General features: G+C 39.0%; 1 protein-coding gene across 17 annotated transcripts in view; it reads left to right on the top strand.

The window, feature by feature from the left end:
- The window catches only part of CAB39L (calcium binding protein 39 like), a 137,952-nt gene that overhangs the window by 106,651 nt on the left and 6,768 nt on the right, over positions 1-24,533 (top strand). For all 17 annotated transcript variants that reach the window (XR_008620630.2, XR_008620632.2, XR_001338760.4 and 14 more), the window contains 2 exons: positions 443-508; positions 8,096-8,239. Coding sequence is in view for 11 of the 17 variants with exons in the window: in XM_014347432.5 (XP_014202918.1) it covers positions 443-508; positions 8,096-8,239 (210 nt within the window). In the remaining 6 variants the exon portion in view is untranslated. The remainder of the gene's footprint in view (positions 1-442; positions 509-8,095; positions 8,240-24,533) is intronic.

Raw genomic sequence — 24,533 nt, 5'->3', positions numbered from 1 at the left:
GGTTGCCTCGTTCTTTATCTGTTTATGCAGTGAGTTGAACAGTCTGACTCTTTATGGCTTGCCAAGTGAAGCCTTAAGTGTATTTAATATTTTCCCAAATTGTGGACCCATAGCCACCAGCAAGGCTACTTACATAAAGATTTCTTTAAAATGGCATAAAATGAGTTCTCTTGCAACTTTTACTAGAAGTTTTATTCAAAATGATTTATTGGAAGGACTCAAAATTACTCAGTTTTTATCTAATTTGCAGAACTAAAATAAAATAGGGAAGGATGTCTCTTGTAATTCTTGACCTCCCTGTCCCCCAGTGTCTTCACATGTAAAGAAGGACGGTAAAATGGCCAGAATCTGGGAATTTGCTCCTGAAGAAGAAAGCAAGCCAGCCTAATACAGAGAATCCACTGCTGCTTTTACACTCTAATGTGTATTTTCTTTTCATTAGATTTTTGAAGACTATGAGAAATTGCTTCAGTCTGAGAATTATGTTACTAAGAGACAGTCTTTAAAGGTAATATCAAATTTCTTTAAGTCAGTGTCCCCATGAGTTTATATCTCATTAGCAAATGACGGGTCTATTAGTATATGAGTAAACACAGAAAAATTAAAATATCCTTTTTTAAAATAACTTGAGAAGTATTTACTATATTTTATGTCATGACTGTATTTTATAGCAAAATAATGTAAGTGTCCTGTCTTGCTTTTGGAAGTAACAATATAAGTACATGATAAGTAAAATTTAGAATATTTCTGCTGAGGCCAGGCATCTTGGCTTACGCCTGTAATCCCAGCACTTTGGGAGGCCGAAGTGGGTGGATCACCTGAGGTCAGGAGTTCGAGACCAGCCTGGCCAACATGGCAAAACCCCATCTCTACTAAAAATACAAAAATTAGCTGGGCGTGGTGGTGGGCACCTGTAATCTCAGCTACTCGGGAGGCTGAGGCAGGAGAATTGCTTGAACCTGGGAGGTGGAGGTTGCAGTGAGCCAAGATCGTGCCATTGTACTCCAGCCTGGGCAACAAGAGCGGAACTCCATCTCAAAAAAAAAAAAATAAATAAAGACAAGTAAAATGCAAAAATTAAACCTTCCCTCTAAGTTTTAAGCACAGCAATTGATAAATTCTTACTATCTGTATTTTTGAGTAAAAAATAGCTTTTTACTATCAAATTATGTTTATATAGTTGAAATGTTATGGGGCTTCTGTTTTATGGGAAGCATTTATCTCCTAGATTTGTAACATATTTTCCTAAAGAATTTTTTATGCTATATTTCATCACCAGGTCCCATTCCCTGAGCATTCACGACAGTCAGTGTTTTCCTGCAGGTTGCTTAAAATACTTCCACCACTTAACATGACATGTTCCCATGATATTTATGGAAGAGATTCTGAAATATGAAACATGGTCATTCCCTAAGAATTAGAAGAGAAATGTTTTTTAAAAATCACCTCTAACAAACAGATATGTCAGAAGACTACATGATCGCATATACGAAATTTTGCTTTTCTTTTTTTTTTTCTTTTTTACAGTTTTTTTTTCTTTTATTATTATACTTTAAGTTTTAGGGTACATGTGCACATTGTGCAGGTTAGTTACATATGTATACATGTGCCACGCTGGTGCGCTGCACCCACTAACTCGTCATCTAGCATTAGGTATATCTCCCAATGCTATCCCTCCCCCCTCCCCCCACCCCACAACAGTCCCCAGAGTGTGATGTTCCCCTTCCTGTGTCCATGTGATCTCATTGTTCAATTCCCACCTATGAGTGAGAATATGCGGTGTTTGGTTTTTTGTTCTTGCGATAGTTTACTGAGAATGATGATTTCCAATTTCATCCATGTCCCTACAAAGGACATAAACCCATCATTTTTTATGGCTGCATAGTATTCCATGGTGTATATGTGCCACATTTTCTTAATCCAGTCTATCATTGTTGGACATTTGGGTTGGTTCCAAGTCTTTGCTATTGTGAATAATGCCGCAATAAACATACGTGTGCATGTGTCTTTATAGCAGCATGATTTATAGTCCTTTGGGTATATACCGAAATTTTGCTTTTCTAAAATACTGCCAGGATTACACTGAAACAGAATCTGGCAAGAGATTAAAAGACGATGCAGCTAGCTGGAAATGAAAATAAAGCCAATTCTCAATTACCCGTAAATAGCATAGTTTGATGAATTATTGGAGAAGGAGGTGTGAGGGAGGTAATAAGACATTCCATTTAGTTAACAAATATTTATGTGCTCATTCTCCAGACATATGATGACAGCCAAGAACAGCTCTGGGCCTCACATTCTGTTGTTGGAAAACAGACAATAGACAAATAAACAAATAAATACATAGTTTTCAGATGGTTTTAAGTACTAAAAAGAAGAGTAGGGAAAGGAGACAGCAGCGACTTGGGAGATAGGCGTGTGCGTGTGTGTGTGTGTGTGTGTGTGTGTGTCAGAGCAGCTAGACGATCAGTGAAGTCCTTGATGAGTTGATCTTAAACAGAGGGCTAAATTTATGGAAAATTAAGATGGCTCTGATAAGGGTGTTTTTGTGTGTATGTGTGTGTTGTGTGAAACCAAGTTACATCTGCTACTTGAGGTTATGCACCTATTAACTGGCTGTGGAAATGACAGGGAACCCAACAGAGTAAGACCACATCCATCTATGAGTGGCCCTCTCTCCCACAGTGGAATGGTGCCTGGAAGCAGCCATGTGGCCAGGGGGAGGTGGCAGAGCCCCTGAGGGGAGGGAGATGTGGGCTGGAGTTGTATCTCTGCCCTTCAGATCCCACTCAGAATCCCACAAAAGAATGTTTTCAGCAGATGATAAAACTGACTGTTTTTAGTGCAGCAACTCATATGATGGTCCAGCTTGCTAAACATCACACTTGTATTGTCATTTTTTCCTATTTTTTCTAGGTTTGGGATATAGTGTCACACACTTGTGTTATTTTTACATGTCAAGATGATGGCATTCATGGAACAATGCATTTGCTTCTAAATTTGGAGTATAATTTTAAACTAAGACAATAAAGTCAATCTGTTTTGTATCACATTTTTTGTCAATTTACTTTGCCCACTATCCTGCATCAGCCATGACCTGGTTTCCTTTATATTTGTACCCTCACTGGGTGTTAATGGGGAGGCCATTTTTCAGCCAGCCATCCAGCACTTTTTATTGAGTTTCCCCTTTGTGTAGAAACTCATACCAGGAGACCCATCTAGAAAAAAAGCCCAGTAGTGATGAGACCAAACTGTGTGTGGAACTGACCTTTGGGCAGAGAGTGACTTCAGCGCTATGTTCTCCCATGTCCAGAAAGCTTGCTAAGAGCAGATGAAGATAAGGATGTATTCTCTTCATACAGCTGCATACGTAAAGAACAGAACTCGTTATTTGTAGGGCTCCACAAGGATAGCCAAATGAGGTAAGCTTGTCCATGGTACAACGAGTAGTGGCCCTGGAAGGAAGATGGCAATTGGAGTAGTAAACAGAGGTGACAGTGCTCTGAAGGTCCAGCATATAGGAAGTTGCTCATAAATTCTCCAAATCCTTCCTTTTTTTCAATGGGAGTCTATCAGATACTGGATCAAAATCGAAAGATTTATGTGAACTAAGGTGATTGAACCAAATTTGGAGGAAGAAAGCTGTTTGTATTTCCTACTTATTTGCAGATGCCTTAGCCTACTTACGAGGCATCTTTCCTGTGTTTCATTAATTCACCCAGACATACCATTTGGCTGCTATTCCTTCCTAAAATCTTTACAGTTAGGCATCTCATGGATATCTGATTTATAGCATGGTAAAACCAAGAATTGATGGGACACTGGAAAAAAATGCCTGACAAAATGCAGATAAATTACCTAAGAATGCAGAAAGTATTAAAATGGTTACTGGAGAGTTGGTTTTTTTTAATGTTAGATTATAGGAAGAGATGTTGCCAAAATGGTTTTGCATCACTCTGTTCAAGCAAACAAAAAGGTAGACGACTGTGAAATAAGCTCATATATAAACATAGAGCTCATTAAATATTGTTTACTCTTTTTTTTTTTTTTTTTTTTTTTTTGCTAGAAAAACATTCTGGAAGCTCCACTGATGCAATTTTGGTTTTTCCTTTTGGTAATTAGATCTGTGGTAGCAGTATATTCTATTTTGACACAACTGTGTTTCTATATAAATGGATTCTGTAATACTTTTTACATAGATGTTTCATAATTGCAGGAAACAAGAGAGGTTAGATTATTATATAGCAACTTTGTAAGTAATAAACTGTCTTAAGTACTAGGCTATTTTCTGATTCCAAAGTAGTTGCTACCTGCTGCCTTTTATTAATCATATTCTAAATTTTCCTGCACTGCTTAATTCCTGGTGTCAATAAAAAATAATTAACAGAGAAATTCCTTTCCATCATGTGACAGAGCTTAGGAATTTTTTCCTTATCTTCTGCAGAGGCCTGGCATTTAATTACCAGCAAGAAAGATTATAATTCAAAAGAAGCTTGGTGGAAACTGGGGAATTTTTTGGGCTCTGGTCAATTTCATTAAAACACTTAGGTTTCTAAAAAACTTATTTCCACTTGCTGCATGGCTTAACTATGTACTATGAGGCATACAAAATAAGAAATTTAAAGAAGTAAAATATGTGTGTTTCCCATTTACTTGGTATAGTATTGCTTTATAGTGCTTTGTAATATTCTGGAATGCAGCATTTTGTCATTGTTAATATTAAAATAGATTAACATTTAATGGCTAAAAGATTTAGTGTTGAATTAACACAATTAATTGTTTCAGAAAAATTGTGAAATTCTATTAGCAGAGAATAGATTGGATAGAATTTATATGTAGGTATCCCCAGGTAACAAAAATTGAAGTGACCTAATCTGAACTTAACTCATAAATATAACTTCAACAAATGTTTATTGAGTGTGTGTGTGTGTAAATTTTCAAAAATGAAATTTTCCTTTTGCTGAAGCCTTTTAACATGAGTGTATATGATATATATGTGTCTATTCAGTATTTGATTATTTTTGTATATATCTTTAGAAGATAAGTAAGGCTCTTGACAGGCTTACAACCCAGAAGTTTTTTAGTTTTTGTTTTTTCTTTTTGGAGGGTCTGGAAGCCATACCTTTGAAATATAAGCATCTAGGAAGATAATACTATCCCTCTGTCACAAGGAGAGTTTAACCTAGGTGCCCTTTTCCAATTATTTGCTTGTCAGAGAGATAAGAGAAGTTTTATTATTCAGATAAATAGCTAAAACAAATGGTCACCTTAATTGCTAGGTGCATTAGGGTGAACCATGAAAGAGTGCACAGAAATGGTAGTCAGGTCCTCCCCCAGTGGACAGGTTACCCTTCATCTTGAGGATATATGTATGTAATGGATTGTAGCTTCTTGACTGTAATAAGGGATAGTTTTGTCTGTTTGCAATCTCTTTTTCAGAGATGAGTTACTGTATTGTGCTCTGGATATGTGGGTAGGGCTTTTATTTCCCCAACAATACCCATGCACATCACACAGTTAGGTTGTAAGGGGATTTGAAACACGACCTTATGGAGCTTATTCTTTAAACAGGGTCACAAATAACTCTGCACTACAAGGCAAAGCAAAGTCAGCTGTAGAGAAGAGGAAAGGCTTTCCCGAAGACGATGTCTGAGCTGGTTCTGAGAGGATGGGCCAGGTTTGAATAGGCAGAGAAGAGGTGAAAGTGTTTCTCAAGATTTTGGAGCTGGGGAAGTAAAGCCACAGAGACAGGAGAGTGGGGAAGATGGAGGAAGGGAGCCGAGGAAAGGAAGCAGGAGAAATGATTCCACATCACAGAGGCTGGGAACGGCATCTTAATGAGTTACTTTTTTCTAAATCTGTGGGAATCTAGGAATTTGCTTGTTTATTCGTTCACTTTCTAATCTAAGTGGAATTGGTAACAAATACTAATTTTTGGAAGATTTCTTTGACAAAATGTGCAGAATGGATTGGATTAGGTGAAGACTGAAGGAGAGACCATTTTGCATGCTGTGGCAGTAGGTCAGCTGAAAGGTAGTGAGGGTTTGAATGAGATTACTGGCTGTGAACATTGAATGAAAGGTGTTCAAGAAACACTTAAAAACAGAAAATTGGTAGGTCTTAGATGGAGATTTGATGTGAGGAGCAAGGGAAAGAAAGGAGCTAAGGAAGACTTCAGCTCTCTTCCCAACCGGAGGAGGGCAGCTCCTGGTGCCATTAACAAAGAGAAGAAAGGGAGTTGGTTTTAGAGACGCTAAGTGTGACAGTCCAGCAGTGTTCAAGTGCGACTGCCCAGTGGGCAGTTAGAAATGTGGGTCTAGAGGCCGGGCGTGGTGGCTCACACCTGTAATCCCAGCACTTTGGGAGGCCAAGGCGGATGGATCACCAGGTCAGGAGATCGAGACCATCCTGGCTAACATGGTGAAACCCCGTCTCTACTAAAAATACTAAAAAATTAGCCGGGCATGGTGGCAGGTGGCTGTAGTCTCAGCTACTCGGGAGGCTGAGGCAGGAGAATGGCATGAACCCGGGAGGTGGAGCTTGCAGTGAGCCGAGATCGCGCCACTGCACTCCAGCCTGGGCGACAGAGTGACACTCTGTCTCAAAAAAAAAAAAAAAAAAAAAAGAAAGAAATGTGGGTCTAGAGTTTAGGAAAGAAGCAGAGACTAGAAATGTAGATTTGGGAGACATCTTCCTAGATGTTACAGTTGAACCCATGGGTATAGATGAGACTGTTGGGAGATAAAAGATAGCAGATCCAAGTATACAGCTTGGAAAATTGCTGGATAAGTAGTGCAAAAGGCAAGGGAGCCATTGAAGAGGTAGCAAAGGAACAAGCTGCACGAGGTAGGAAACCAGGAGCAAAGAAAGTTTCCAGAAGGTGTTAGGTTAACGTTAGAAGCTGCAGAAAGATGAAGGAGGTTGCAGATTAACAGTTTGACTACGTGGTTGCTATTCCATGTGTATGAGAATAACTAGTGACCAGCCAACATCCAACAGGGGTCATCCTTTTTTCAGGTTTAACACACGTTATTTTCATGCATTAAAATAACCTCAGGTTGTATACTTCTTTCATGTTAAATACACAAAAGATACATCACAGGCAAGGTGGTGGTTTACTGGCAGCCAGATGCTTGCACACATCTGGGACTCCTTTGATAGACAGTTGGCCCTCAGTTTGATGTGCGCTTTTCTTCCCATCCAGGATTTCTGTAACCATGTAACGATGTGTTACTCCCCTGAGGCCTTCAGAAAAAGTCCAGTAAATAGGACAATTGAAAACTAAACATATCTTCTATATAAAGTTATATTACAGTATGTTTCAGCCCCCTGGCTGCTGAAGCTTTAGGAATTGCTACAGCAGCCAGGGGGCTATAATTCTGTTCTCCAGAATTATGGTGAGAAGAAAAAGTTTCTAAGATAGAGCAACAATACATTCAGCCATGTTGCTAGAGGTTCTTCAACTATTCTTACTTTGGGTATTTTTATTTTGTTTTAGGGTAATGCTGTATTTGGGGAACTATCAATTTGTCACCAAAAAATGTTTTGCTTTGCTTTTTAATAAAAACTTGCTGCACTTACTAAATTTGATACAGATTTGGGGTCAATTTTTTTTCTGACTTTATATCAGGTTTTATAATAAAAGTCAGGGGAAATGTAAGAGTCATTTAACAAACTGTCTTAATAGTGAACTCCTAGCATACATTTATGCAGGTAAAGAAGGTATCATTATGGTACCAATTTTGTTATTCCTTCTACCTGAATGCCTATGAAGCAATACATTAGTGTGAAGCAAGATAATTAAAGTAAGTATTAAAAACCATAAATTTATTTCTGCCTAGCTCTAGGTGAGCTGCAGCAAAGACCAACTAAAAAAAGGTACTAAGCACTGACATCAGCAAAGCAGTGTGAAAAAATTGCTCAATAACCATTGCTTTTATGCCTGTGCTTTGAGATGCACTTAAGGACACTCTAATTTTTTTCAGGACACCATTCTCACTCACATTTATATTTTGTTTTTCAGTGAGAAGACGTGAGCTATATTTTGAATCAGGTGGCTCTGAGATTACAGCTTTGGTTTTGTGTTTTCCTCTAGCTGCTAGGGGAGCTGATCCTGGACCGTCACAACTTTGCCATCATGACAAAGTATATCAGCAAGCCGGAGAACCTGAAACTCATGATGAACCTCCTTCGGGATAAAAGTCCCAACATCCAGTTTGAAGCCTTTCATGTTTTTAAGGTAAGAAGTACAAGCTCTGGAAACAATGTTGTAGGCAATTTTTTTTCCAGTTCCAAATGGCAAACTCCCTGCTCTTTACTTTCCTTCATACTTGAAAGAAAATGAAATAGGCAGTCTTTGTGTTTTGCATGATTTAGATGAAATTTCAGAGTTATCTTAATGAATGCCCATTCATAAAGGTTTGCTGACTAATCCATACATCTAAATACTTTTATTTTTTCATGGAGAAAATGCATGATACTCTTTCCCAAAACTTCTAAAACAATCAGTGATTGAGCTAGATCCCAAACCCTGAGTGTCGGCCTTGAATGCTTTGCTTCCTACCAGCACTATCTCTTCGAACTTTAAATGACACCCTGAAGACACAGCCAGGTACTACTCACATTATTAATATTATTATTTTTTTACAATGTATTTTGTTATGATAGAAAAGTAATCCCTTTAGACAATAGTGGTTTTTTTTGTTTTTTGTTTTGAGATGGAGTCTCACTCTGTCGCCCAGGCTGGAGTGCAGTGGTACGATCTCGGCTCACTGCAACCTCTGCCTCCCAGGTTAAAGCGATTCTCCTCCCTCAACCTCCTGAGTAGCTGGGACTGCAGGTGTGTGCCACCACTCCTGGCTAATTTTTTTTTATTTTTAGTAAAAGCGATTTTCACCGTGTTAGCCAGGGTGGTCTTGATCTCCCGACCTCGTGATCCACCCTCCTCGGCCTCCCAAAGAGCTGGGATTACAGGCATGAGCCACTGCGCCTGGCCATACAATAGATTTTTTTAACAGGTAGGGTAGGTGGGAGAATTCTATTTGTAATTCTGTATTCCCGGCCTAACTATTGTAAATAGTTTAGTACATTTTATTTTTCAGTGCACACATTCCAGAGTTTTTTCTACAGCTGTATTCACAGTGTACCAACAACTGATATCCTAATTTTATTACTTAATGCTATACCATAAGTAACCATTTTCATTATTGCTATAAATAGTTTTTAGAGCCAGTATATTTCTCACCATCATAGTGTATCATTGGGTATATTTCTTCTAGTTTAATAGTCCTATGTCATTGATATTTAGGTTACTTTCATTTTTTCCTACTCTAAGTAATGCTACAATGTGCATTTTATGCATCCAGCTAATTTTTTTAATATTTAAGATTCTTATCTTATGACAGATACCTAGAGTGGAAATAAGCATTCAGAGAGTTCCAGATTTTTTTGGTTCTTTTTTCTAATAAATAAAAAATAAATAATAAATTTCTAATAAATAAAAAAATAAATATTTTTCTAAATAAAAAATAAATTTTATTTATTTTTTAAATTCAGAGACAGGGTCTCGCTCTGTTGCCCAGGCTAGAGTGCAGTGGTGTGATCATGGCTTACTGCAGCCTCAAATTCCTAGGCTCAAGCGATTCTCCCACCTCAGCCTCCCAAGTAGCTGGGACTATAGACACGTGCCACCTCGCCCACCTAAGTTTTTTATTTTTTGAAGAAACAGGGTCTTGCTGTGTTGCCCAGGCTGGTCTCAAAATCTTAGGCTCAAGTGATCTTCCTGCCTCAGCCTCTAAGTGCTGGGATTGTAAATGAACACAAGTCGGATTGCTCACCACACGCAGAGTCCAGGTTAACAAGAGGCAGGTCTGGTAAAAAGAAAGTTACTTTATTAGCCAAAAGTAATAATAGGAAAGTGGCCAGATTCCCATCCAACGCAACTACTTTGAATTTTAGGGGCAAGGCAAGGTTTTAAAAAGAGAAAACATGATATGGAAGGCATGTAAAAATTATGCTGAGTACAGTGTCTGTATTGCTTGTTCTGGTAGCTGTCTTGGGTCCCAGTCCAGGTGGAAAGCAGGCTGGCATCGTCTCAACGATGGCTGGGTTGTTGACTAGCCACCTTGAGGTTATCTCTGGAATTTTGCAGCTGGGTCTCCAAGCTTGGTCTGTCTGACTCAAGATTCACGTTTAGCCCCTGGAACTTCTAAGTAGACAGATAATTAGATACCAGCATGCAGTTAGATAAATGTGAAGGGAGTATAGACAGTGAGAAAGGGGTGGGTCGTGGAGTCTATTTTAAGACTAAGGGAAAACACTTCTGCAGTTTGCTTCAAGGTTACATTTTTAAACCCAAGAGAAAGGGGAAAAATGTTTTAAATGCATTTTGAAGTTAAGCTGCCTAGTTACAGGATTATAGGTGTGAACCATGGCACCTGATCTCAGTTTTTATAAAGAATGTTTAGTGATAGAATTTGTAAGTCCATAAATGGGAGGCATGGCAGTTTATAAGGTAATTGTTGCTTTGAAAAGTAAGACATTTTTAGTTGATCTTTCAGCCACCAGATATTTATTACATCATTATATATATATATATATATATTTTTTTTTTTTTTTAATTGAAGAGATATGTAGGACAAGGTATGGGGAAAGGGGCATGGAGCTTCCATGCCTTCCCTGAGCAGCCACCCTTCAGGAGTCTCCATGTGTTCGGCTCTCTGGAAGCTCCAGCCCAGATATTTATTGTCCAGAAGCCCATTAGAGCAGTTAAAATCCTCAACTAATTTATAAATTTTATTCAGTTCCATTCAAAATCCCAACTGGACTTTCCCTGGAACTTGGCAAGCTGATTCTAAAATTTGTGTGGTAGAGCAATAGCCTAGGATTATCTATGGCGATTTTGAAGAAGGAAGTAATCTTCTCTACCAGATATTAAGACTTGTTATGGATTTAGAGTAAATGAAAACAGCATTGTATTGCCTTAGAAGCTGATAAATAGAACAGCAGAACAGAGTAGAGGGCCCAGAAATAAACCTATATAAATCCAAAACTTGATATTTGATCATGGAGGGATTATAAACCAGTGAAGAAAGGGTTAAATATTCAATAAATGTTTCTTGGATAATGGGTTGTCTGTGTAGAGAATCTTACCCTGCAGTATACACAGAAATAAGTTCTAGATAAAGATCTGCACTAGAAAAGCAATTTTTTTTAACTTTTAGAAGAGAAAATAAGAGGCTGTCTATATAATATTGGGGTAGGAGGAATTCCTTTAAAAAGAAATAAAAAGTCACAAAACATAATAGAAATTTTTCTTGAGACAGGGTCTCACTATGTTGCCCAGGCTGGAGTGCAGTAGTGTGATCATGGCTTACTACAGCCCTGACCTCTCGGCCTCAAGCAGTTCTCCTGCCTCAGCCTCCTGAGTAGCTGGGACTATAGGCCTGCCCTTACCATGCCCAACTAATTCTATTTTTATTATTTGTAGTGATGAGGTCTTGCTGTTTTACCTAGGCTGGTCCCAAACTCCTGGGCTCAAGTGATCCTCCTGCCTTGGCCTCCCTAGTGCTGGGATTATAGGTATGAACCACCATACCCAGCCATAATAGAAAATATTTAAAAATGTGACCACACTAAAATTTTAAACTTCTGTTCAAAAAAGAAATCATAAACTGAAAAGACAGGATAGAATGTGACATATATAACTGACAAGTCTTTAAGAAAAAGACAAATAACAGAAAAATAGGCAAAAGATACAAGTTGGTAGTTTACAGATGAGGAAACCTGATTGGCCAATAAATAGGTGTTCTTCTTACTTGTAATTGTGGAAATGGCCATTAAAATATCAATGAGATACCACTTTATGTTCTTCATATTGGCGAAAATGTCCAACCATATCAGATTTTTGTAGGATTGGACAGCAGTGGGAACTGTCATACACTGTGTAAATTGGTATAATCACTTTGGAGAACAGTTTAGCAAAATAAACTCTTGAAGCTGTGGATACCCTTCAACTCTGAAATCCATTTCTAAGCAGTTTCTTAGAGATACTCTTAGATGTGTGCATAAGGGGTTATGTACAGTAAATCCTCTCTTAAAGTCGTTGATAGGTGCTTGGAAGCAGACTTTAAACAAAACCATGTACATTACAGCAAGTCCTCAAATAACCATGTTTTGTTGTAAATTTGATGGAAAAATTGTTTGCCTTATCTGTTGTTTTGCTTAAAGTTACAATTTCTAAGAAGTTATCCACCTTAAATAAGTACTTACTGTGCAAAGATGTTCATTGCAGCATTGTTTAAAATGGGAAAAGCCATACATGGGCACCAATGGGAGACTGGGAAAATAAATTGTGCTACACAAATACAATAGCACATAATAATGGGTTAAAATAAATAGAGCTATGTGGATCACTTTGCCTAATCTTAGAAACATTTTGTTGAGTGGAATGACCAAATATTTAAATATGTCATTTATTTAAAGTTTGAAAACATGCAAAAGAACACTAAGTGTGGATTCATATATATGCAGTTAGAGTCCAAAAACATGCATGGAAGCCGGGCATGGTGGCTCATGCCCATAATCCCAGAACTTTGGGAGGCGGAGGTGGGTGGATCACTTGAGGCCAGGAGTTTGAGACCAGCCTGGCCAACATGGCAAAACCCAGTCCCTACTAAAAACACAAAAATTAGCCAGGTGTGGTGGTGCATGCCTGTAGTCCCAGATACTCAGTGGGCTAGGGCAGGATTGTCACTTGAACCTGGGAAGCAGAGGTTGCAGTAAGCCGATATTGTGCCACTGCACTCCAGCCTGGGTGACTGAGCGAGACTCTGTCTCAAAAAAACAAACAAAATTGCAAAATGCATGGGAATGCCAAATGCCAAATTCAGGATAGTGGTCATCTCAGGAGAAGAAGTAGGGAAGAGAATAAGCGATATCATACAGGAGTGTCCAATAGCCTTCAACTATATCTGTAATATTTTATTAAAAAAAAATCTGAAGGCAAGTATGGCAAAAGATATTAGATTTTGATAGAGCCAATGGTGGGAATATGAAGTCTGATATGTTACTCTTGTACTCTTCCATGTGTTAGAATTATTTCATAAAAAGTTTCAAAAAAAAGAATGAAACAAAAATAGAGTGCTGTAGGCCTGGAAAATGCCTACACATTATAAAATGGTAGGCCCTCTCAAGACCCTTGGACCGAAGGAATTGTAGAAGGCTGTGTATCATATCATTCAGCTCCCACAGAACTTTAAATGAGAATAAACTTCATATAATTTTGTTCAAAAATGCAGTATTATATATAGAAGGAAACAGTGGGTTGCAAAATAAAAATAACCTATTTCCATCCTCTGAGAAGATCAGAATTTGGGTCACCTAATCATTGGACAGGGTAGGTACATTTAAAAATAGTTGACCACTTGTTTACTTGTATGTGTGTAACTTGGCCTGCCCCGTACCCCGGCTATGTTCCTTCCACTGAAGTATGAACTACATTGTTTACTTGCCAAAAATATTTTTTTATTTAGAAAAAAGTAACAGCTAAGTCCTAGGATTGTTTTCACATCATTTAATTAATAGGTTTTTTTCCCCAGAGCACCTTCCGTAGGGTGCAAAGAATGTGGAACCCAGTCCTGAAAATGTCTTTGCTGGATTGTTCATGGCTGATTCTCATTAGCTTGCTAATAGGCTCAGCACGTGCTTCCTACTATTGGTGAGCAGGATAGTGTGGTGGGAAAGCCCCGATGGAGGTCAAGAGAGCAAGGTCTTTGTTCTGTCTCAGTTGCCAGCAGCCACTTTGGGCAAATCCACCTGGATGCATTTTTTTCACTTGCAAAATGAAAGTGCTGAAGTGTAATTCTAAGATACTAGGTCAGGAGACTTTTGTCTCTGGTCCTGACTCTCCCAGAGATGTGTCCAGTATAGATTGAGGGATGCATTATGAGATGATCTTCTCCCTTTCCTTTCCCTGTTAACCTTGATAGCAAAGGGCCGTGTTGCCCCTTCCCACCAAACCATGTAAGGTGTAAGAAAATGGTCTGTGTCGTTTGCTCGCTCAGAGCTGCTGGAACTCAGGCATGGCCAGTGCCAAATATGGCACTAGTCTGTCACTCAGATCCTAGCATTTGGCTATAATAGCTATTCCCTTCAAAACAAGAAGTTCTGTCCCCAGCTTATTCCAGAATATAAAAGTCGGCTTGACAGTTCAGCCAAAAAAGTATGTAGAACAAGAATGAGAATAGTTTCCGTGTGGTCTTACTGAAAATAAGCAAAATTACAGATGAATTTAGTGAAGGACTAACCATGAATTACTCACTTCCTTAAGGACCCACTTTTTTATATTATTTATTTATTTATTTTTTTGAGATGGAATTTCACTCTTGTTGCCCAGGCTGGAGTGCAATGGCATGATCTCGGCTCACCGCACCCTCCACCTCCCAGGTTCAAGTGATTCTCCTGTCTTAGCCTCCCGAGTAGCTGGTATTACAGGCATGTGCCACCACACCCAGCTAATTTTTGTATTTTTAGTACAGACGAGGTTTTGCCATGTTGGCCCGGCTGGTCTCAAACTCCCGACCTCAGGTGATCTGCCCGTCTCAGCCTCCCAAAGTGCTGGGATTACAGGCGTGAGCCACCACTCCCGGCCTAAGGACCCACTTTCTAGCACACCAAACTACTATGGTCATGGTGTACCAGATCTAACTGTACTCATGGAGAAAGCAATTGAGACCAAGTGAATTTAGGAATTGGCTATGAACTAGTTTAATAATGATAATTTCCCCTAAAATTGTAACAGCATATTGAAAAGCGTACCAACTTCTGACTTAATGTCGCACCAACTGCTTTTAAATGGTGTCGAACATTCAGCTTTATCGTGTCCTCATTTGATCTTATTTTACCCTTTTGCATATTTAACAAAGAAGCCAAGGAGAAAATGTGGAAAGTCATAATTAAGGCCTCACTTCTCCTTTCTATTTTTAAAAAGACTTTCTTTAAAAATTCATAAAACAATCAACTCTATGTTTCTTTATAGAAAGGTTTGCAATGGGTATTTCTGGCAAACTTTAGCAACATCATCAAACAAGTATATAAATATGTTACTTACGGCTCTGTTTGATAATCCTGCTACTGAATGTTTATAATGTTGTTACCTACTTTACAAAATATTTTTGTAGTAGTATATAAAGAAAATGCAGCCTATACTTAATGTTTGTGAATATTACCTAGCATAAAAAAATTTAAGTTGCTTTTCCATGTAATTCTGGGATACATGTCTAGTTTCCTATGTAACTTCCACAATTATATGAAATCTGTAGATCCCAAAGATTTGATTTCCAAAATACCAAAGCAATTGCATTAACAATAATGTTAGTAACATTTTAACATTTTGTAGCATACAGAGCACTTTCCCTGACAAAATTCCATGTGATCCTCACCCCATCTGTGAAGTCAGGCAGATGTGGTGTCCGTTTCATTGGCGAGGAAACTGTCTGAGAGATTAAGTGACAAGCCTGAGCTCTCACAGACAAGGCCATCTTCTGCTTCCAAATCCCATGTTCTTTCTTCTACATAGCCCCACTTATATGTGGGGAACTGAGGCTGGTAAATTCGAAATGGCAAAGTGCCTCTTTGCCAGACCTTTGTATTTCGTAGAAGCTCTTTGCGAGCAGGAATTTTCCTCTGATTTGTTCTTTCTCTGCTCTATCTCCTAACAGCTAGAAGGGTTTTTGGCACATAGTGGCTATTTAAATATTTAATTAATGTCTGAGTAAGTAAATTAATACGTATGTTCTTTTTTTAGAATTATTTTTATTTTTATTTATTTATTTTTTATTTGAGACAGAGTCTCGCTCTGTCACCCAGGCTGGAGTGCAGTGGTGTGATCTCGGCTCACTGCAACCTTTGCCTCCCAGGTTCAAGTGATTCTCCTGCCTCAGCCTCCCAAGTAGCTGGGATTACAGGCACCCACCACCACACCTGGCTAATTTTTTTTTGTATTTTTAGTAGAGATGGGGTTTCACCAAGTTGGCCAACCTGGTCTCAAACTCCTCACCTCAAGTGATCTGCCTCCCTCGGCCTCCCAAAGTGCTGGGATTACAGACATGAGCCACCGCACCCAGCCAATATGTATGTTCTTAAAGGAAGGAAACTGAGAGCCTCTGCACCAGATAAGGATTGCCAGATAAAATACAAGATGCCCCATTCAATTTGAATTTGAGATGGCCAAAGTATAGCACTGCACAGAACATACTAACATTAAAAAAATTACTGATTGTTCATCTGAAACAGAATTTAATGGGGCATCCTCTCTTTCTGTTTACTAAATCTGGTAATGCTAACCTGGAGGGACTCATTTCAGTTTTCAAATATTGGGACAAGAACAGAGTCCTGGGTAGTAATATAGTGCCTTTTAAAAAAATCTTTCTGACAAAATGTTTGACAAGCATCGTCATGTTAAATAGAACTATTCTGACTTGTGAATATATTTAGATCCTTCCTTCCTGGCATGTTCCATTCAGAAAGCGAGAATGTGTAGGTCTGGAATCTATGTTTTGTGCAGGCGGCTTCCCCTGGGAAGTCCTGGTCCACGTTTCCATCTGAGGCTTGGAGAATGAGGTCAGCAGCGTGTGTGCTCATCACATTCGCCAGATCTTCCGATGGAGCTGAAGGCCTCCGGGAAGAATAAGGATTCTGAATGGCTGTAGTATTTGTCCATTGTAGATGAAACCAGGAATAAGTGGCTAAAAGCTCAGTGATGAAAAGTACAGTATCACAGACCTGGGAAGGAAATAAAATCATTGAGAAAGTGATGGCACAAAGAGCAGAAAAGTCCAGGGTGAGCAAGTGATAGCAGAGTGAAGGCCCCTGATGCACAAAGCCAGTGTTCTCTTCAGCTCGAGTCAGATTTCACCGGGATGAAGTTTATATTGACAGCTCTGGGAATCTTGAGGTTGGCCATGTCATCAGGTAAATGACTTCTCCTTAAGGATCCTAGGAAAGGAGACTGCACAGTTCCTCTGAGGTGCTTACCTGGAGGAGGGTATAGAGAATACAGAGAGGCTCAGCAGAGAGAAGCCACAGAGATGATTGAGCTATTTGGAAAACAAGACCTATGTGGAAAGATTTAAAAACACTTATGCACCAAAAAAGAAGACTGACAGAGAAATTTAACAGTGGTACTTGAGGGCAGAGCACATGTTTCATAGAATATCATAATGCAAGCCAACAGCAGCTATCTCAGTAGGCTGCGGAGAGTGACTATAAATAAAACCAATTTTCTGAGAACGGGAGTTGTAGACACTGGAATAGGTCATTGAGGATGGTTATAGAATCACCTTTTCAGGGGATCTAATAGGAATCAATTCTTGTTTGCCGAGAATTACCAGTGGGTTGTGTCTGAAGTGGAAGGATGAATTAGCTAAGTTCCTGCGGTCCCTCCCAGTTACAAGAGTCTCTTCTTTCTACAATTGACTGTGATAAAGTATATTAGAAGTATGAATTCCTCTTTTTACAGTATTACTAGAGGAAATACTAGTATACTCATTCTTTGGATGGAAGATAAAATATTTTACCCAAAATAGTTAAAATGAGCTATTGGGTTTAAATATGAATCTTAATAACTTGCATCTGCATAACAGTAAATATTTGGGAAAGCGATTACTGCTGTATGTGACACTGCAGTGATTTCACGCTGAAGGAAGTAGCAACTGTAATGAGCAGTTGCTGCGAGCCAGAAACTCTGCTAAACACTTTACAAGGACATACTCATTGAATACCTTCAAAACCCAATCCAATTTTGGCCACAAAAAGGATGTGGCATTCGTAACATGCTACAACATGGATTAACCTTAAAAACATTGTGCTACGTGAAAGAAGCTAGTCATAGAAACCACGTATTTTATGATTCCATTTATATGAATGTCTAGAATACGGCAAAGCTCCAGGGGCAGAAAGTAGATTAGTGTTGCCTAGAGCTGGGAGCATGTTGGGGTGCGGAGGGGGCGGGCGACTGCTAATGGGTATAGGGTTTCTTTTTGGGATGATAAAAATGTTCTAAAATCGATTCTGGTGATGATTGCACAACTATGTGAATATACTGTAAAACATTAAAAAGTATACTTTAAATGAGTCAACTATATGGTCTGAATTTTAATAAAGCTGTTTTTAAGAAAAACTTTTTTAAAACTCCGTGAGATATAGGTAATCACTATGCTATATTCCTTTTACAAAACTGCCTACAGGCTTGAATTGTTCAGTTCAAATCAACGTGTTCTGTTACTCTAAGGAAGTGTCCAGACATCCACCTTGCATTTAGCTGTCTAAAGGCAACATTAAAATGCTGAAAAAACTTTGGAAAGAAGGCGTTCCCATTTCTTTGATCCACTAGTTTACTTAACAGTTTTAAAGATGAGAAACGTGATTATAGCTTGACCCCAAGCCCCTTTTCCCCTCCTTGCCCCTACCTTTAGATAAGTAGTTAAGAACATTTGAACGAAATAGTCGGTCACTGCCACACATGGAGAGGGCGAAGCTGGCAGCCACACTGTCGTGTAGTCACTAGCGGAAGCACCCAGCACAGCCCGGAAGGCGCACGCTGCACATACAGCCTAGTGGTCAGGGATGCTGCTTTAACTTCTCTCAGCCTCACCTGGAGATTGGGGAAAAATTGTATCTTCCTCCCAGAGCCGTTGTCAAGATAAAAGAATACAATTCGTATGAACTGTTTAGCACAATGCCCAGTGCATAGCAAGGATGCAGCAGACGATATCTATCTTTTTGAAATGGCGATCATCGCATGTAATGTAAGAAGAATCTACAAGCATTAAAAAACATATTATTAAGGAAAAAGTAGGTTACAAAGTACTATGTACAGAATGCAAGCCCAGTTTTGTTTAAAATATTTCTACAAATAGCGACGTGCACAAGAAAAAAATGCTGCACATACATACACCAGATATTCACAGGGGTTACCTCTGGGTGGAGGAATTATGTCAGTGATTTTTTTACTTTCTTCTTTGTGCTTTTCTTTATTTCACTAGTTTTCCACATGTATCACTTGTGTAATCAGAGTGATGGTAAGAATGGTGGCAGTGAGGAGGAGGATTTCAGGAGATTCTAGAGGTTTTTAGAGCATCCTGTACTTTCAGGCTGCTGGCCTCCACCACCCTCACTTCCTTCCTGGGGCTTTTCTTCCTCCCTTGATGTGCAGTGGGGTCCAGTCTAATTCTGTCGTGGGCCCAGTGATGCTTATAGACACCCAACCAGCTTGCAGATTTAACAATCAAGTCCTTTCTTAAACAGGAAAAAGTTAATTGTCTCTGATCAGTACTAGCAAGTATTGTGTCAAAATATTCTAAATTATTACTCAGATGTGTAGTCATATGAATAAGGACATGGTTGCCTTATTTGACACTTCGATGGGGTGGGATTTTGCTTGGAGTAGCTTCCACGTAACCGTAACAGGAGCATATACAGAGCATTCCAGGCTTGCAGCACGCATCAAAGGCAGTGAGTTCAGCAACGCAGAAGACTAACCTCCCCATACCTTGTCTGGCTCAATCCCTGTTGGCAAAATAGAATTTGAATGAAATTAATGGATATGTGTGTAAGATGTAGATATTTTATTTTCCATGAAATGCATTCAGTTTTAAAATGGAGAGTGCAATATTTTCAGTCTTCTAAACTAAAAATATTTGAGTTGTGGTCATGATATTTGCCTTCCTCTCACCACGCCTGAGAACTCCACAAATCCCATCTCTCAGGCATGTTATGTAAACTGAGGGATACAGGCAATAAGGCGGCATTCTAAAAGGAGAAGTCCTGGGTAGTTTCATTTGTTTGGGGGTGGTTTGAAAATTACATTTTTTAAAAAACGGGGACAACAAAGACAACCAAAAAAATTTCTACCCTGGACATAATATTCAAAAGACTTGCTTCCATATACCTTGAATTAGAAGTGTGTTTCTTATCATCAGTGCGTTAATCTCAGGCCTTGACCAGTGTGCTGGCTGCCCCAAGGGAATCATGCACTATTGCATTAGCTGACTCCAGTCAGCAACTACTTTTAGAGGCGGCAGAGTTCAGAAGCCATAAAAAATAAAAACAAGAAAAAATTTAAAACCTGGGCACAAACTTAGCATTTTCCTTAGGTTTATGGTACAGTGAATTAATTCAGTGGAATTGAACCAGTGATGCCTGTCTGCAAATTCCAGTACATTTTACATTTATTTTGGTTTGCAATATCAGTTTGTCTATTATTTTGGTTTGCAACATCAGTTTGTCTATTATAGTTAATCTTTTTTTTTTTTTTTTTTTTTTTTTTTTTTTAGAAAGAAAGACTGTCATGAGTTATTTATGTGGTCACCACAAAATGCCAGGCAATTTTTAGCTAAAACTTCACAGCAACTCCCTTGTAAACAAATGGTAACCAGAGCAGCCACACATTTCTGATAGGTATTACATAAACATCAGGCAGTTTGTATAAACAGGCCTGGAGTCCCTTTTTTTTTTTTTAATATAAGTAACAATTTTAGTTTATTATGGTAAAATTCACATAACATAAAATTCAGCATTAACCATTTTAAAGTGTACAATTCAGTAACAGTTAGTGTATTTATGATGTTGTACAACTGTCACCAATATCTAGTTCCAGAACATTTCATCATCCCAAAAGGAAACCCTGTACTCAGTAAGCAGTCATTCCCCATTGCCCCTCACCTCCATCCGCTGGCGATCATTAGTCTGCTTTCTGGCTCCATGGATCTGCCTATTCCAGATATTTTATATAAATAGAATCATACAGTGTGTGGCCTTTTGTGTGGTGTTTTGTTCATACACTGTTTTCAAGGTTCATCCATGTTGTAGCATGATCCATCAGCACGTCATTCTTTTTTTATTTTGTTTTAATTTTTTTGAGACAGGGTCTCGCTGTGTCACCAGGCTGGAGTACAGTGGCACGATCTCGGCTCACTGCAACCTCTATCTCCCAGGTTCAAGGGATTCTTCTGCCTCAGCCTCCCGAGTAGCTGGGATTACAGGCATCCGCCACCACACCCAGCCAATTTTTGTATTTTTAGTAGAGACAAGGTTTCACTATGTTGGCTAGGCTGGTCATGAACTCCTGACCTCAAGTGATCCACCTGCCTTGGCCTCTGGGATTACAGGTGTAAGCCACTGCACCCGGCCCAGTACTTCATTCTTTTAAATGGCCAAATAATATTCCATTGCATGGGTATACCACAAATTTGTTTATCCATTCATCAGTTAATGGACATTTGGGTTGTTTGCACCTTTTGGCTATTGTAAATAGTGCTGCTATGAACACTACTACACAAGTTTTTGTTTGAACAATGTATTCCATTTTTAGGAAAGGAGTTGCTCGGTAATATGGTAATTCATTGTTGAACTTACTGAGGAACAGCCAATTTTCCACAGAGGCTGTGTCGTTTTATATTCCCACCAGCAACAATTTCTTTTCTTTCTTTCTTTCTTTCTTTCTTTCTTTCTTTCTTTCTTTTTTTTTTTTTTTGACACAGTCTTGCTCTGTTACCCGGGCTGGAATGCAGTGGTGTGATCACAGCTCACTGCAGCCTCAACTTCTCGGGCTCAAGCAATCCTGCTGCATCAGCCTCCTGAGCAGCTGGAACTACAATGTGCACCACAATGCCCAACTAATATTTTAATTTTTTGTGGAGGCAGGGTCTTGCTGTGTTGCTCAGGCTGGTCTTGAACTTGAACTCCTGGGCTCAAGTGATCCTCCCACCTTAGCCTCCCCAAGTGTTGGGATTACAGGCATAAGCCATCATTCCTGGCCCAGGGTTTTAATTTATCTCCCTCCATCTTTGCAACACTTGTTACTGTCAGAGTTTTTTGTTTTTGTTTTTTTGTTTTGTTTTGTTTTTGCAGTCATCCTAGTGGGTGCGAAGTGGTATCTCATTGTGATTTTGACTTGCATTTCCATAATGACTAGTGATTTTGAGGATTTTAAAAATGTGCTTATTGGCCATTTGTATATCTTTTTTGGAGAAATGTCTGTTCAAGTTCTTTTCCCCTTTTTGGAATGGGTTTTCTGTTGTTGTTGTTAAGTTGTAAGAGTTCTTTATATATCCTGGATACAAGACACTGATCAGATATATGATTTGCAAATATTTTCTCCCATTCTGTGTGTTTTTTTCACTCTCTTGATAGTATCCTTTGATATACAAAAGTTTTCAATTTGGTTCAGTTTACCTGTTTTTTCTTTCATTGCTTGTATTTTTGGTGTCATATCTAAGAAACCATTGCCAAATCCAACATTATGAAAATTTCCCCTGTATTTTCCTGTGAAAATTTTAGCTCTTATATTTAGGTCTTTGATTGGTTTTACTTTTTATTTAGAGTAAGATAAGGGCTCAGCTTCGTCTTTTGCATGTGAATATCCAAATGTCCTATATTGAGTGTTTTTTGTTTGTTTGTTTGTTTTTTGAGACAGCATCTCACTCTGTTGCCCAGGTGGGAGTGCGGTGGCACCATCACAGCTCACCGCATCCTCAACCTCCCAGGCTCAATTGATCCTCCCACCTCAGCTTCCCGAGTAGCTGGGACTACAGGTGTGCACTATGGCACCTGGCTAATTTTTATATTTTTTGTAGAGAGGGGGTTTCGCCATGTTGCCCAGGCTGGTCTTGAATATCTGGGCTCAAGCGATTCGCCCACCTCGGCCTCCCAAAGTGCTGGGTTTAGAGGTGTGAGCCACTGCACCCAGCCTCCGTGTTGAGTGTTTTTATCATGAAAAAGTGTTGGATTTTATCAAACTCTTTTTCTGTATCAATTGAGAAGATCATGTGGTTTCCCTATATTCTGCTAATGCGGTACACTTGTGTTAGTTTTCTAGGCTGCCATAACAAAGTACCACAGACCGAATGGCTTAAAACAACAGAAAACACAGTTCTGGAGGCCAGAAGTCCAAAATCAAGGTGTTGGCAGCATTGACTTCTTTTGGAGACTCTCAGGGAGAATCTTCCTTGCTTCTCTCCCAGCTTCTGGTGGTTGCCAGAGGTCCTTGGTGCTCCTTGGCTTATAGAAGCATCTCTGTTTCCATCTTCACATGGCGTTCTCCTCTATATCCCTAAGCGTCTCTGTGTCCAGAGTTCACCAGTCATTGGAGTAAAGCCACCCTAAGCCAGTATTGACCTCATCTTATCTTGAGTACATCTGTAAAGGAAGTCTGTGTTTCCAAATAAAATCACGCTCACAGATACTGAGAATTAGGACTTGAACATATCTTTTTGGGGAACACAGTTTAACCCAGTATATGTGATGTGTTACATTGATTGATTTGCTTATGTTGAACCACCCTTGTATTTCTGGGGGAATAAATCCCACTTGGTCATGGTATAGAATCCTTTTGATATAGTGCTGGACTTGGTTTTCTAGTATTTTGTTGAGGATTTTTTGCATTTTTATTCATAGAGAATACTGGTATGTAGTTTTTTTGTGTTGTTTTTCTCTGGCTTTGGTATTTGGGTAATACTGGCCTCATATCATAAGTTAGGAAGTGTTCCCATTTCTTACAGTTTTCAGAAGAATTTGAGAGAGATTTGTGTTAATTCTTCTTTAAATGTTAGGTAGAATTTACTAGTGAAGCCATCTGGTCCTGGTCTCTTTTTTGTTGGAAGTTACTGATTTGATCTCTTGTCAGAGGTCTGCAGATTCTCTGTTTCTTCTTGAGTCAGTTGGGTAGTCTGCATGTTTCTAGGAATTTGGCCATGTCATCATCTAGGTTATCTAATTTTTTAGTATATAATTGTTCATAGCATCTCTCATAATCCCCTTTTATTTCTATAAGGCCATTAGTAATGTTTAGCATTTGAGTCTTCTTTCTTTTCTTAGTCAATCTAGCTAAAGGTTTATCAATTTTATTAATTTTTTTCAAAGAACCAACTTTTGGGTTCATTGATTCTGTCATTTTCCTGTTCTCTGTTTTGTTTATCTCTGCTCTAAGTTTTATTATTTCCTTCCTTATGTTGCTTTGGTTTAGTTTGTTCTTCTCTTCCTAGTTCCTTAAGCTATAAAACTAGGTTACTAATCTGAGATCTTTCTTTTCTTTTCTTTTCTTTTTTTTGAGATGGAGACTTGCTCTGTTGCCCAGGCTGGAGTGCCATGGCACGATCTTGGCTCACTGCAACCTCCGCCTTCTGGGTTCAAGCCATTCTCCTGCCTCAGCCTCCTGAATAGCTGGGCTTACAGGCGCACACCACCATGCCCGGCTAATTTTTGTATTTTTAGTAGACAGAGGGTTTCACCATGTTGGTCAGGCTGGTCTCAAACTCCTGACTTCATGATCCGCCCGCCTTGGCCTCCCACGCTGCTGGATTACAGACGTGAGCCACCGCACCCAGTCCAGATCTTTCTTTTTTAATGTAGGCATTTATAGCTATAAATTTCCCCCTGGGCACTGCTTTTGGTGCATCTTATGAGTTTTGATATATTTTGTTTTTGTTTTCATTTGTCTCAAAGTGTTTTCTAATTTTCTTTGTGATTTCTATTTC

This window comes from Pan paniscus, chromosome 14, assembly GCF_029289425.2.
Source record: "Pan paniscus chromosome 14, NHGRI_mPanPan1-v2.0_pri, whole genome shotgun sequence".
Classification (NCBI taxonomy): Eukaryota; Metazoa; Chordata; class Mammalia; order Primates; family Hominidae; genus Pan; species Pan paniscus.
The sequence above is the reverse complement of the archived record's forward strand: the minus strand, read 5'-3'. Positions and strand labels throughout refer to the sequence as shown.